This window comes from Pelodiscus sinensis, chromosome 10, assembly GCF_049634645.1.
Source record: "Pelodiscus sinensis isolate JC-2024 chromosome 10, ASM4963464v1, whole genome shotgun sequence".
In the NCBI taxonomy this organism is placed as follows: Eukaryota; Metazoa; Chordata; order Testudines; family Trionychidae; genus Pelodiscus; species Pelodiscus sinensis.
In genome coordinates this window covers 8,103,904-8,117,468 of record NC_134720.1, presented here as the reverse complement: position 1 = coordinate 8,117,468, position 13,565 = coordinate 8,103,904, and the positions used below count along the sequence as shown (strand labels likewise).

Sequence of the window (13,565 nt, the reverse complement as noted above, 5' to 3'; positions counted from 1 at the left end):
AAGTCCACTGTCGGGGCCCTCCTCATGGAGGTAAGGCACTGTGGGGCTGAAGTCCCTGCACAGGGAGGGAGAGTGTTGGATAAGGGGGACCCTTGGAACAGGGGGCCTCGGGACTGTGGGGGGTGGAGTGAGTGTAGGGGAAGCCCCGTCCCTGGGGGCTTCTGCTGTCCAGCCCTCACACAGCCCTGCTGCTGGGGGAGAGGGGAGCAGCCTCTTAAGAGGTGGCTCCTGCAGTGTTTGGGGGGGTGGAAGGGAGAGGAGCAGGGCGGGCACCTCCCGAGGGCTCAGGCATCCCCTCTCTCATTCTCTGTTTTGTGTGTTTCTTTGTATCCTTCTGCAGGTGGTGAGGGCCATCAACTACCTCCTGCTGAGAAGGGTCGTCCATCTGGAGACCTGGACACGACTGTGGCTGGATTTGCTGCCCTGAGATTCCCGAACTGCGGGGGAGCGATTGATGGTACCTACATCCCCATCTTCACACCGGACCATCGAGTGGCCCAGTACATAAATCAGAAGGGCTACATTTCCATTGTCCTGCAGGCCCTGGCTGACCATAGGGGAAAATTTACCGACATTTTTGTTGGGTGGTCGGGCAGGGTGTGTTCAGGAACTCAAGCCTGTACCATAAGCTGGTGCCAGGCACATTTTTCCCCCCCAGAACTTTGCAGTTGGGGATGTGCACATGCCTCTGTGCATAGTGGGGAATGTGGCATACCCCCTCATGCCATGGCTCATGAAGCCATACACCGGTCACGGGATCCCAGCAGGGACCTGTTTAATGCCCACCTGAACCGGGCCAGGATCCAGGTGAAGTGAACCTTTGGCCGCCTCAAGGCACATTTCCAGTGCCTCCTCACTCGCCTGGACGTAGGGGAGCACGTCATCCCCGAGGTGGTGGCAGCATGTTGCTTCCTCCACAATACTGTGGAATGGAAGGGGAGGCCTTCCTCCTGGGGTGGGAGGCAGACACCGGCCGCGAGGGACGAGCATTTGAGCATCCCCGGACAACTGCCATCTGCCAGGCCCATCAGTTGCGGAGGTGCATCCGGGAGGCCCTGAGGGAGAGATTCTCTCAAGCACCTCACTAACTGTCCCAGAACTTTCCCAATAGGGGCCTCTGGCTTGCTGCTCTATCCCTTCCCATCACAACCCCTCCCTTTGGCCCTTCCCTGACCTCCCAATAAACGTATCTTGTAGGTTTTTTTAAAAAATGCAGTCTGTATTAATGAAAGATTCGGAAAAGGTGTGCAGAGGGAGAAGGGTTCTGAACTGGGAGGGGGGATCAGAACTGGGAGGGGGCTCTAAACTGGGAGGAGGCGGCTCGATGTGCCGCCTCAGGTGCGGGCACCTCGTCGGGCTTGTGTGGGTGTGGGGACCACAAAGGGGATATGGAGGGGGGGCTGCAGTGGGGTCCAGGTTGGCAGGGAACAGTGAGAGAGGGCATGGGCATCACTTGGGGAGGGGGCATGGACATTGCTAGGTGAGGGAGCAGAGGCATGGCAGGGGGGCAAGCAGAGGGGGAATGGGCATAGCATGGGGGGTAGGAGGGTGGAAACCAGGAGAAGCGGCATCAGGCACTTGTTCTGTCAGGCGGGACACAACAGCGCACGTGTTATCGCACTGCTGTATCAGTTGGTCCCAGGTGTGCTTCCACCATTCCAGGTCTGGTGGATGTTAGGAAGGACACTCTTTCACAAAAAGGCTTTTTCCTCATAGAATGAGGATTACCAATTGTGGGGAAAGCCCTCTGTTCTTGCAATTTACTTGCGAAAGAATGTGCTTGCAGTGTGGACATAACTCAAGTTTTGTCGGGAAAACAGCCATTTTTTCAACAAAACTCTGTAGTCTAGACATACCTCAGATGAGCAGATTAACACTTTGCTGTTGCTTTGAGGAAACCTCAGTGAAGATGTTTTGTGATCAAAATCTCAATCCTTTCTGAACATCTGGAACTCTTAGAGGCCCAAAGATGCCAGGACTACGAACTGTGAAGCCAATAGGTGCCAGAGCTCAGCTCTGGCAAGCCCTTGCACAAAGTAGCCCTGACACAAATTATATATTGAGTGTCAGTCTCCATCTAGCTGTTCATCTCCCTGAATCACATCTCTATACTCCCTGGCTACGTCTTCACTGGAATGATTTTCCGAAAATGCTTTTAACGGAAAACTTTTCCGTTAAAAGCATTTTCGGAAAAGCACGTCTAGATTGGCAGGAAGCTTTTCCGCAAAATCACTTTTTGCAGAAAAGCGACCGTGGCCAATCTAGACGCGGTTTTCCGCAAAAAAGCCCTAATCGCCATTTTTGCGATCGGGGCTTTTTTGCGGAAAACACTACTGTGCTGTCTACACTGGCCCTTTTGCGCAAAAGTCTTTCGGAAAAAGACTTTTGCCCAAACGGGAGCAGCATAGTATTTCCGCAAAAGCACTGACGATCTTACATGAGATCGTCAATGCTTTTGCGGAAATTCAAGCGGCCAGTGTAGACAGCTGGCAAGTTTTTCCGGAAAAGCGGCTGATTTTCCAGAAAAAGTTGCCAGTCTAGACACAGCCCCTCAGTATCATTTCCCAGGCCCTGGTAATACCACCCAAAGTCACTCTTCTATCCATTTTCGTTATGTTCTGGAACTGTACTTTTATTGGGCTCTTTATTTGAGCAACCTTGATGCCCAGAAGTGATACTACTGTCTCATTATCTATGATCATAGAATCATAGAATCATAGAGCTGAAAGAGACCTCAGGAGGTCATCAAGTCCAGCCCCCTACCCGAGGCAGGACCAATCCCAACTAAATCAACCCAGCCAGGGCCCTGTCAAGCCAAGACTTAAACACCTCTAGGGATGGAGACTCCACTGCTTCCCTAGGTAACCCATTCCAGTGCTTCACCACCCTCCTAGGGAAATAGTTTTTCCTAATATCCAGAAAGTCCAGTCTGTATTTCTTTTTATTCCTTTGATTTTTTAATTTAGTTTTTCTTTTCCCCATGGCCTTTAATATGGAGTGAAGTTTTCCCTTCCTTCATTAACTAGTTTAAACTAAAATAATAGGAGCTTATTCCCATACTGAGATAGTGATTGAAGAGTTTCCTTCCAGAGGAAGTTTTCACACCAGACAGTCTCTGATTGTGACACAGAGGAAGGTCTAAAAAATCCCACAATAAACAGATGTAGGATAATCTGCCTTCCCCTGTTCCAAATGAGTTCTAATCAGTGATCCCTGTAAGATGTGAGCTTGTGTGGATGCTCAGGAGAGATTCAAATGCTGCAAACTGATTAGCAGAGCAGGTTTTTTTGTTTCTACAGGTGGTGCACATTTGCACATGCCGTAGTGCACAGAAAGAATTATTTTGCACGTGGATGGAAAATATCCGTACATGGATGGAAAAAGATTATAGGGAACATTGGTTCTAATCCTAATCTCTAATAATTAGAGGTGGGTTTAAAACCTGAAGCATCAAGCTTAATGTACCTTCAAAAAAATTGCATTGCAAATAAAGGATTTTTAATCCTTGGTTTGAGTCGCAAAGACTGTTGTCTATATAAGTTTTACAATAGCAGACATTTATCAGCAATTCACGATGTCCTTTAACATTTCTACATATCAAGCAAACAGATCAAAGAAGTGAAATACTGCTCACTATAGTTAGACACAAATAAATAGCTCTGTACAATCATGGACAAAACAAGTTAAATACTGAGGAACTTTAACATTTAAAAATGGGGTGGGATCAAGGACAATTATTGAAGGGAATTTTTAGTGACCTTTTAAGTCACACAAATATCCAATTTACTGAGCAACAACAGATCTGCATGGTGGTCACTAACATGGTAACAGAAGAAGAGCAGAAGTCACCTTTATAACTCTTACTTGTTAAATGGAGAGGAACTGAAAATCAAACAAATGCAGGAGGAAAATGCTGAACTATTAGCTCTCATTCTAGTTACTTTCCTTTACAAGTCTCTGGTGGCTTATGTAGAATGATGAATACTCAGAATTACTTCAAAAGCAAATGGATTGAGATAATACAAAATGATCTGGACAAAATGGAGAAATGGGCTGAGGTAAATATGATGAACTTCAATAAGGACAAATCCAAAGCAATCCACTTAGGAAGGAATAATCAGTTTCTCACACACAAAATGGGAAGTGTCTAGGAAGGAATACTGCAGAATGGGAGCTAGGGGTCATAGTGGACCACAATCTACAGTGTGACACTGTTGGGGGGAAAAAAAGCATCATTCTGGGATGCATTAACGGGAATGTTATAAGCAAGACATGAGAAGTCATTCTTCTGCTCTACTCTGCACTGATTAGGCCTCAACTGGAATATTGTGTCCAGCTCTAGAGTACCACATTTCAAGAAATGTGGAGAAATTGAAGAAGGTGCAGAGAAGAGCAACAAAAATGATCAGCGGTCTAGAAAACAAGAGCTATGAGGGAAGATGGAAAGAATTGGGTTTTTTAGTCTGGAAAAGAGAAGACTGGGGGTCGGGGGAGAGGAGGCCGGGTGCTGAGTGTTTGTAGGGTTGCCAGGTGCCCGGTGTTTTCGCCTCCTGGCCGGGGAAAAAAATCAGAAAATACCGGACATCATAGGTGTCCGGTATTTTCTGAATTTTTTTTACCAAACAGGAGGCGAAAATACTGGACTGTCTGGGTGAATACCGGACACCTGGCAACCCTAGTTCCGGATGAAGAGCCAAAGTCCAGCTGGATCCAGCTCAAAGAGCCGGGGCAAAAAGTTGTAGAGAGAAAAAAAAAAGGTTTGGCCCTTTAAGAAAGCTTTTTTTTTTAGGCTTTTTGGCCTCTGTAGGCTCATGTTGGTGGCCACTGCCGCCATATTGGATCTGCTATTTTGATCTGGACGGCTCCCCTACCCTGGTGAGCACAGGGGAGTCAGGAGGTGTGAGCCGTGTTCAGTGGGTGTGGGTGTGGCTTTGTGAGCCTTGGGGGCGGCTTCGCGAGCCTCACTGATAGGGTGAAGGGGAGCCACATGTGGCTTGTGAGCTGTGGGTTGGCCACGCCTGTACTAGACTATTTGTTGTTTTTAAAATTTTTCCTGTTACAGACTAATTCGGCTACCCCTCTGAAGAGGTTGAAAACAGCTAGATCTCCCCAAAATGCGAGCCTTTCAATAGTATACAGCAATTATTTCTGTTCTTGTTCATGAGGTAAGAACTTACAAGTATGTCAGTCTTGCAGGGTTTTTTGGCACTGGCTCCAGGCAGAAATACTGAAAACCCAGAATAATTCAAAGCAGAGTATGTTTCAATCCCTAGATGAAACAATTCTTCTGTTGCTACACTTGATGCTAAATTATCAAACTACCATGTTTTGTCCTAGGAAAAGGTCAGAAGCACTAGTTGTACCCTCGGAAATATTTTTAAATTTGTTTATATTAAAACTATCACCTTTGAATAATAAAAATTTTAGAAGCACTTTGCTATGTGGCACTAACAAAAAATGAAATTTCTTTCAGAGATTCCTAGTTTCAAGTAAACAATTCTGTTTAAAGTAAAAAACATCTAGTCCTCTGGTACCTGGGTTGAATGTCAAGATTTTTTTCTAGATCATCTTAAATGATGAGATTACGATGTCTGCTCCTTCTTGAAAATGATATGTATTCGGACAAAGAGAAAAAATATTTGAGTGATCTGATTAAGACACAGAATTCTAGAGCACCACTAAAGTTATATCCCAAGCCATCGTATGAATAAACTCCTCTAATACAACGAGATGTGATATGCCTATAATTAAGAACAAAAACTATGGAAACAATTGGAGACAGTATATTTTTCAAACCTGTAATGGCTGAAATTCAGATCCATGCAAAGAGATAGGATATTTATAGTGCAGGTGGACTGGATGCACAGGAGCACTACTCTGTACTGCAGGGTCTCCATGAGATCTAACGATTCCACTGAAGGTCGGAGGGGAGGTGTTAAAGAGGTGCTGCTGCTACTCTAAATCATAGGCTACAGTAGTGACCATAAAGGGGCTGAGTTGAAGCCTTATAGCCTGTCCATAGCGAAGTCTGTCCCTGAACTCTGTATCCAAAGAGGGAGGTAAATTGCCCCCAAGTATTTTATTAATTTAAACCATACACTTACTGTCCACACTCAGCAAGGAGAAAAATATCTTGCACTGAACTGAACCCAATGCAGTAGCTGCACAATTCATCCAAAGACCTTCGTAAACCCAGGTTGCAGTAATAATTGTTGTTGCCATGCTGGAAATTTTCCATTTGTTGGACACAGTCGTAACAAGTAAAATGATGAGTCCCGCCAAAGCCAGAAGCAATGCAGAGATTTGTAAAGCTGATGATGCCATTCTTTGGTTTCCAAAGTAGCCCCCCAAAATTCAGACACCAGAAACCTATTAAAATAGTTTAAATACATGCAATAGATCAAATTACATTTACATATATTTTATATAAATTGCAAGCTAGCAGTGAAAATATTAGCAAAATTAATTAAAGCTTAATAATTTATTTGGAAATGAAGCAAAAGTATTCTAAATATCCCATGATATTTGTTCCAGATTGTTAGGTTTCTACATCTTTATATGCTAACCATTAAAAAAAGATACTCCGACACTCTGAGTTTCCATCATGTCTCCTGTTACAACATTTCCATTTCACTTGTTTACAAATTAAGTTTGTTTATTTTTTAATTAAAGCAATCAAACACAAGAATAACAATAATTTAATTGAACCAATTTACATTTTATTACATTGCATTACATAGATTCAAATTTCAAACAAAACAATGTCGACACTTACGGTTACAGATATGTTTTCTGCCTATTTCAGTTGTCCTTCAGCTAGATGGTGATGTCAGCACTTTGTGAGACGCTCAGTTTGGTCAAACACAAAGTTTGTACTGTATTAGGACTTTTCCCCCTGTACTAAAAATCAAGGCCTCACTAACAGATCATTGACTGGTGGATAAGAGTTCATAGTACTACACTAAAGTCTAACTTCAATAACATGGACAAGTTAAATTAAACAAATTAAAATCAATCATAATATTAGAGAGGCTAATTGCAAGAAGTTTTCAAACTATTCTGGGGATCACTTGCTGGGGGCCTGATAACAACTGATTGCTCACATTGTGTTAGTTTCTCCTTTGATTCTTGTTGTTACAATTAATCAGAGTTAACTCACACAAAATTTCACTAATAGGGCTGTCATTTAATCACAGTGTAGCTCACAGAAATGTAATCGCGATTTTAAAAATTAACTGTGAGTGCTTGCAGCATTCATTACACTACTAAACAATAGAATTCCAATTGAAATGTATTAAATATTTGGATGTTTTCTATATTTTCAAATATATTGATTTCAATTAAAACACAGGATACATAGTGTACAATGCTCACTTTATATTATTATTTTTTATTATCATTTTTACAGTGGAAATATTAGCAAACAGAAGAAACAGTATTTTTCAATTCACCTCCTACAAAGTATTGTAGTGCAATCTCCTTATCACAAAAATGCAACTTACAAATATACGGGGTATTTTTTGTTACATAACTGCACTCAAAAAACAAAACAATGTAAAACTTTGGAGTTTACAGGTCCACTCAGTCCAACTTCTTGTTCAGCCAATTGATGAGACAAAATAAGTTTGTTTATATTTATGGGAGATAATGCTGCTAACTTATTTACAAAAAACCTTTAAAAAATAACAAATAGTGTTGCAGAACCTTTGAGACTAACAAAAAATGTAGATGGTATCATGAACTTTCTCATGCTAGCACAATCCACTTCCTCAGATGAATGGAGTTTAAGGGGTCCATGTTCCAAATAAATAGCAGAGAGAAGGGATGGGGAGGGAAAGAAGAGGAGAGAAAATGGGAAAAGAATAGTCAGTTAAAGTTTCCATGCTTAATGAAGCTGATGCAGAGGGTTCTAAGTGTTCTTAAGTACCTGGGCTGTGTCTACATTGGCATGATTTTGCGCAAAAGCAGGTGCTTTTGCGCAAAAACATGCTGCCTGTTTACACTGGCGGGGAGTTCTTGTGCAAGAACACTGACGTTCTAATGTGTGAAATCAGTGCTTCTTGTGCAAGAACACTGACGTTCTAATGTGTGAAATCAGTGCTTCTTGTGCAAGAACTATGATGCTCCCACTCAAGAATAAGCCCTCTTGCGCAACTGTTCTTGCGCAAGAGGCCAGTGTAGACAGACAACATGAATTTCTTGCGCAAGAAAGCCCAATGGCTAAAATAGCCATCGGAGCTTTCTTGAGCAAGAGAGCATCTACACTGGCACAGATGCTTTTGTGCAAAAGCACATCTCTTGTGCAAAAGCACATGCCAGTGTAGACGCTCTCTTGCACAAATACTTTAACGCAAAAACTCTTGCGTTAAAAGTATTTGTGCAAAATCTTGCCAATGTAGGTGTACCCCTCCTTTTTGTTTGGCCTTTTATGTCATTAGGATGTGGGATGTAGTGGGTAATCCAGTTAAGGTCTTTGCTTAAATCTCTATTGTATGTATCAAACTTCTAAAATGAAATTAAACTCTCACAGATTCCCTTTCAAGCTGGTTTTTTTAATTGGCTTGCAATAATTCGGTGACTTTGAGATCCATTAATGAGTGCCCAGGCAAGTTAAAATGTTCCCCAATATGTTTCTGTGTGTTACCATTTTGAATATCTGATTTGTGTCCATTAATCCTTTCTTGTAGAGACTGTCTAGTTTGGCCAATGTACATAGCAGAGGGGCATTGCTGGCACTTGATAGCATAGATCAGACTGGTGGATGTGCAGTTACATGAGCCTTTGATGTGGTGATTTACATGGTTAGCTTCTGTGATGATGTTGCTTGTATAGATGTGTGGACAGAGTTAGCACCAGAGTTGATTGCAAGGGTGGGTTCCTGGATGAGTATGATGGAGGTGTGCCGCATGGTTACAGGAAAGAATTTGTTTGAGGTTGGGGGAGGGAGGTTGTCTGTAGGCAAGGATCCGTCTGTTCCCCCAGGCTTATGGAAGTGAGGGGTCATTTTCCAGGATAGGTTGTAGATTGTTGATAATGCAATGGAGGGGGTTAAGTTGGGGGCTGTAGGTGATGACAAGTGGTGTCTTGTTGTTTTCTTTGTTGGGCCTGTCTTGAAGTAGCTGATGTCTGGGTACTCATCTGGCTCTGTCAATCTGTTTTTTCACTTCTGTGGGTGGGTATTTTAGTTTTAAGAATGCTTTATATAGGTCCTGTAGGTGTTTGTCAGTGGGATTGGAACAAATCCAGTTTGGGGAGTACATACAAATTTAAGAACGTTTTCACCTGCATGGCTTACTGATACTGCAAGTAGTAATACTCCATGCTGGATGGATGCAACACCATCATCTTCAAACAATATTTGCAGATTGAGTAAAAACTGATATTTGGTCTGAAACTGGAGGATGTACTAACATTCATATTAGCAGGGTAGATAGATGTAAGGTGGATGAAACAGATGGTGTTCTCTGAATAGCAAAGTATGTGAGGTATCAAACAAAAGATGTTGAGCTCTTTCTTCCATTACAGAGAAAAAGGAGCGGTGTGAGAATTAGAGTTATCTCAAAACTGAGATGCTGATATTTGTAATTCTTAAAGAATGAGTAAGTAAGAGGCATGTTTTGTGTCCAAGCAATGTTTAGGAGCCAGAAGGTTGGTCACAGATTAATACGTAATATACGGAAGGAGATAGTGGAAGTCTTTAGCCCTTATTGGAAAAATAGAGGTCTCCTATAGGCAAGGAAACAAAGCCAGAGTTTCTGCAAAAGTTTAATGAGGTTTTAAGATAATGTCGATAATGTTTAATCCACAATAAGTATTAAATATTCTCAGTCAATGGAAAGGCTGTAGACATTCAAATGTCGGCAACTTTAATAGATGCCACTCTAACCAATTACATTTGGAATCAAAGGTGTGTTTAAAGAGAAGCTAGATAATTTCATGGAGGTTCTGTCCATAAAAGGCTATTAGCCAGGGGATAAAATGGTGGCCTGTTTGTCAGAGGCTGGAGAGGGATGGCAGGAGACAAATCGCTTGATCATTGTCTTCGGTCCACCCTCTCTGGGGCACCTGGTGCTGGCCACTGTCGGCAGACAGGATACTGGGCTAGAAGGACCTTTGGTCTGACCCAGTACAGCCGTTCTTATGTTCTTATATGTTTTTTAACTCTCACCACTCTTGCTGTAACCTCTCTTGAAGAGTCACCTTCACATCACCCCTTCCCTGTCTTGCCAATGTGATACAATGTTGCTATGAAAGCTACCTTCAAGCTTTAAAGCTTTTCCGTCTCAAAAAGACTGCCACATGTGATGACTGATTTGTTGTTGCTCTTGTACTTTTAATTATGTTACTCTGTTTGTGAAAAGTGCTTGTTTGACAGCCCGAGAATTAAGTTATGAAGACATTTACAATGGAATCATTTACAAATGTTAATAATTAAATAATTAAGCACTGTTTGCAGTGTTGTTATAGTCGTGTTGGTCCCAGGACATGAGACAAGGTGGATGAGCTAGTATCTTTTACTGGATAAATCTCAAAAGCTTGTCCCTTACAACAACAGAAGTTGATCTAACAAAAACTTCACCTCACCCATCTTGTCTCTCTGATAATTAAACATGTTCTAGTCCAAATAAGACTTTGGCATAATGTTATGACAATAAAATCAAGGAAAGAGTCCTATCATTCAGTAAGGGCTGTTCTGCTGACCATATCAAATTAAGACCTACAGGTTGGACTTCCCTGATCCAGCAGAGTGGCCCCAGATGAGGAAATTTGCTGGACTCAGGGAGATCACTTGCCACTGGCCCTAAGCCTAGTGCCCCTCCTTGCTGCTGGCTCCTTCGGCCATGCTACCGGCTGGGTGACATGACTGTCCTGGCCCCACTGCCAGAACGGCTGCCCAGCCCCACTGCTGGCAGCATGCAGCCCCGATCGAGCTGCCAGGCTACCCTGGCCCCAGCTGGGGTGCCACAACCATAGCAGGGCTCTCTGCCCCTCTGCCACCACCAGGCTGCCATGGCCCCGTTACCACCAGGTACATAAAAGAACACGGCTGATTGCATTGTTGCTCTTACTTCTAAAAATATTGCAATAAATGCTTTTACAACAGAAATATGTGGCCGGGGACCTGCTCCTGTCTTAATTCAAGCAAATTCTGAGGATGACCTGACTGGCAGTGCAGATTAGAAAGAGAGATAAAATACAGATTTAAAACAACATGGCCTGGGTTCTCCTGGCTGGCTCCTGCTCCTGGCCTCAGGGGCTCTTTGGTCCAGCAACCTCTGTGACCCTGCTAGACCACAGATGATGCCAGACCAGAGAGTCCCAGATTTGGGAGGTTCAACCTGTAATACTTTTATTTGGCAGGCAGGCCGGCTGTAGGCACCAGCAAACCAAGCACGTGTTTGGGGCGGCATATTTCCAGGGGTGGCATTCTGGCCAGCCTTACCGCCTGACGAGGAAGGGGCTAGAAAGAAAGTTGATGAGTCGGAAGGAAAGGCTGCTGCAGCATGCCCAGCCAGTGCGCTATGCCCCTGGCCCGCTGAGTGTGGGGGATGCTGCTGCCCCGGTGAGTACCGGCTCCTGCCCCTACCCGCAGCTCCGGGAAGCCGCTTCACAGTGTGCTGTGGGGCTGGAGGGAGCCACAGCTGCGCTGGGCTGGATGCACCAGCTTCGTAGAGCGCCCGGCTGCAGTATGGGCTTTGGCCGCAGCAGCAGTGCCAGGCCTCTTTCTTCAGTGGGGCTGCGTGGCCATTTGGGGAAGTCTCTCACTTCCCCTGGGGGAGGCAGGGCTGGGCAGCAGGGGCATTGGTGGCGGGCGGGGTGGGAAAGGGGCACACTCGCAGGCAGCATGTTCCACACTGCAAACTTCCCTCCAGCCAAAGCGCAGGTCCTGAGGAAGATTGCGGGGTGTGCTCCGCCTATTGGGCTGGCACACCCCCACCAGCAGTGCTGCATCTTCTGCTCAAACACTAAGATGATTGTCTGCGCGTTGCCAGAAGGGCTGGTGGGTTGGCACCGTGCCACTTTCACCCCTCTCCCAGGGTGCTCCGACGTTTCCGCACATGCTGTGGGGAGGGGACACAAGGGTTTGGTGGGGAGAGGGAAAGGAGACAGAGTTCGGTCAGTGGGGGAGGTGGGAGAGGGGAGCGGACTGATTCCGGCCGGGAGGGAGGAGGATCGGGTTTGGCTGGGAGGGAAGAGAGAGTGCAGGGTGCATTAGGTGGGGGAGGGAAGGGGACGTGGACTGGGTCCGGTCACTGAGGGGTTGGGTTTGCCTGGGAGGGGAGAGAAGGTGGACACTGGGTTCGGTGAGTGGGTGGGGGCAGGGGTCGGGATGTGTGTGGACGGGGATCTGTGTGGAGGGGAGACAGGACGTAGGCTGGGTTTGGCCAGAGGGTGTGGTGGGAGTCAAAGAGCCACAAGGTGAAAGGGGATCTTTCCTCCTCAGTGCCTCTCCTGCAGCAGTGGGCCAACGGGGGGGCGCCAAAATTATTTTGCTTGGGGTGGCAAAAAACCTAGAGCCGGCCCTGCTGGCAGGTGACCACTTGTCATTCCTATGATCAAAACACTAATATATACAAACACTCGTCTTTACCAATACTTTGCTCATCATCCTACATTCATTTCTCTGTTAATCTAATTGCTGCATTTTGTCAGTCCTATATTATGACCTCTCTGGGGCAGGGACTGTTTTACTTGCCAGTACACTGCCTTGGTCTCTGGTAGGACCTCTAGGTACTAAAAATTACATCTCAGATGCTGCCACATCCAATGCCGCCCAATTCTTCTTCTCCCCAAACCTGATACCACTGCTGAGCCTCTCCCTCAGTGTTGCTGAAGCCAAACAAAAAAATCTTACAAGTCAGGTCTAAAAAACCATGCTATCAATTTAAATGCCATGAAATTTAACATAAAGTATATTCATTTAATGATACTTTATGTTTTTTCATTTAAGTCATATTTTCAAAATTTTCTCCACAACAGACTTGTCAGAAACTGCTTTTTATTAATGAAAGACATATGTATTTAAAAACAGCTAGTGTGAGCCACAGGATAGAAACTGTGAGAATGAAACTGTGAAATCATCTCAATGCTTATCAGAATGTGATTTTTATTTATTTATAATTTTGATTTGATTAATAGCAATGTATATTTTTAACTCTTCCCCAAAAAAATCTTTATCCTTTTAATTTTCATAGTGTAGGAAATTGTGTGGGAATCAAACAATAGCTATTAAATGAGAGCTGTCAAAAGTCAAAATGTTAATGTTTTGCCACAAAAATGGTCACCATCACGTCTCAACACATCCTTAAAGAAACGACAAATATGTTCCCAGGAGGCATTTCTCTGACCCTGTCTGAGCTGTACATTTTTATGGTTATTGCTAGAAATACTTCCCCTGGGATCTGCATATGCTCAGTGAAATCAATGTTTTGTGATAGAAATCCATCCCCTCCTATAAGCATAAGGATATGAAAATACTATGATCATGGTATTAGCTACACCAGCCAGGCTCTGGTGCCATGGCCTGCCCTTGCTGCAGGAGCCGAATCCCATCAGATTTCAAG

The 13,565-nt window shown here is 44.2% G+C and overlaps 1 protein-coding gene across 1 annotated transcript in view; it reads right to left on the bottom strand.

Moving 5' to 3' along the window:
* Positions 1-6,927, bottom strand: part of LOC102448096 (claudin-15-like) — a 36,361-nt gene extending 29,434 nt beyond the window's left edge. The window contains exons 1-2 of the mRNA XM_006125192.4: positions 6,776-6,927; positions 6,105-6,369 (exon numbers count right to left, since the gene is read on the bottom strand). Of these exons, the coding sequence (XP_006125254.1) occupies positions 6,105-6,324 (220 nt within the window). The 5' untranslated portion in view covers positions 6,325-6,369; positions 6,776-6,927. The remainder of the gene's footprint in view (positions 1-6,104; positions 6,370-6,775) is intronic.
* Between the last annotated feature and the right edge of the window lie 6,638 nt (positions 6,928-13,565).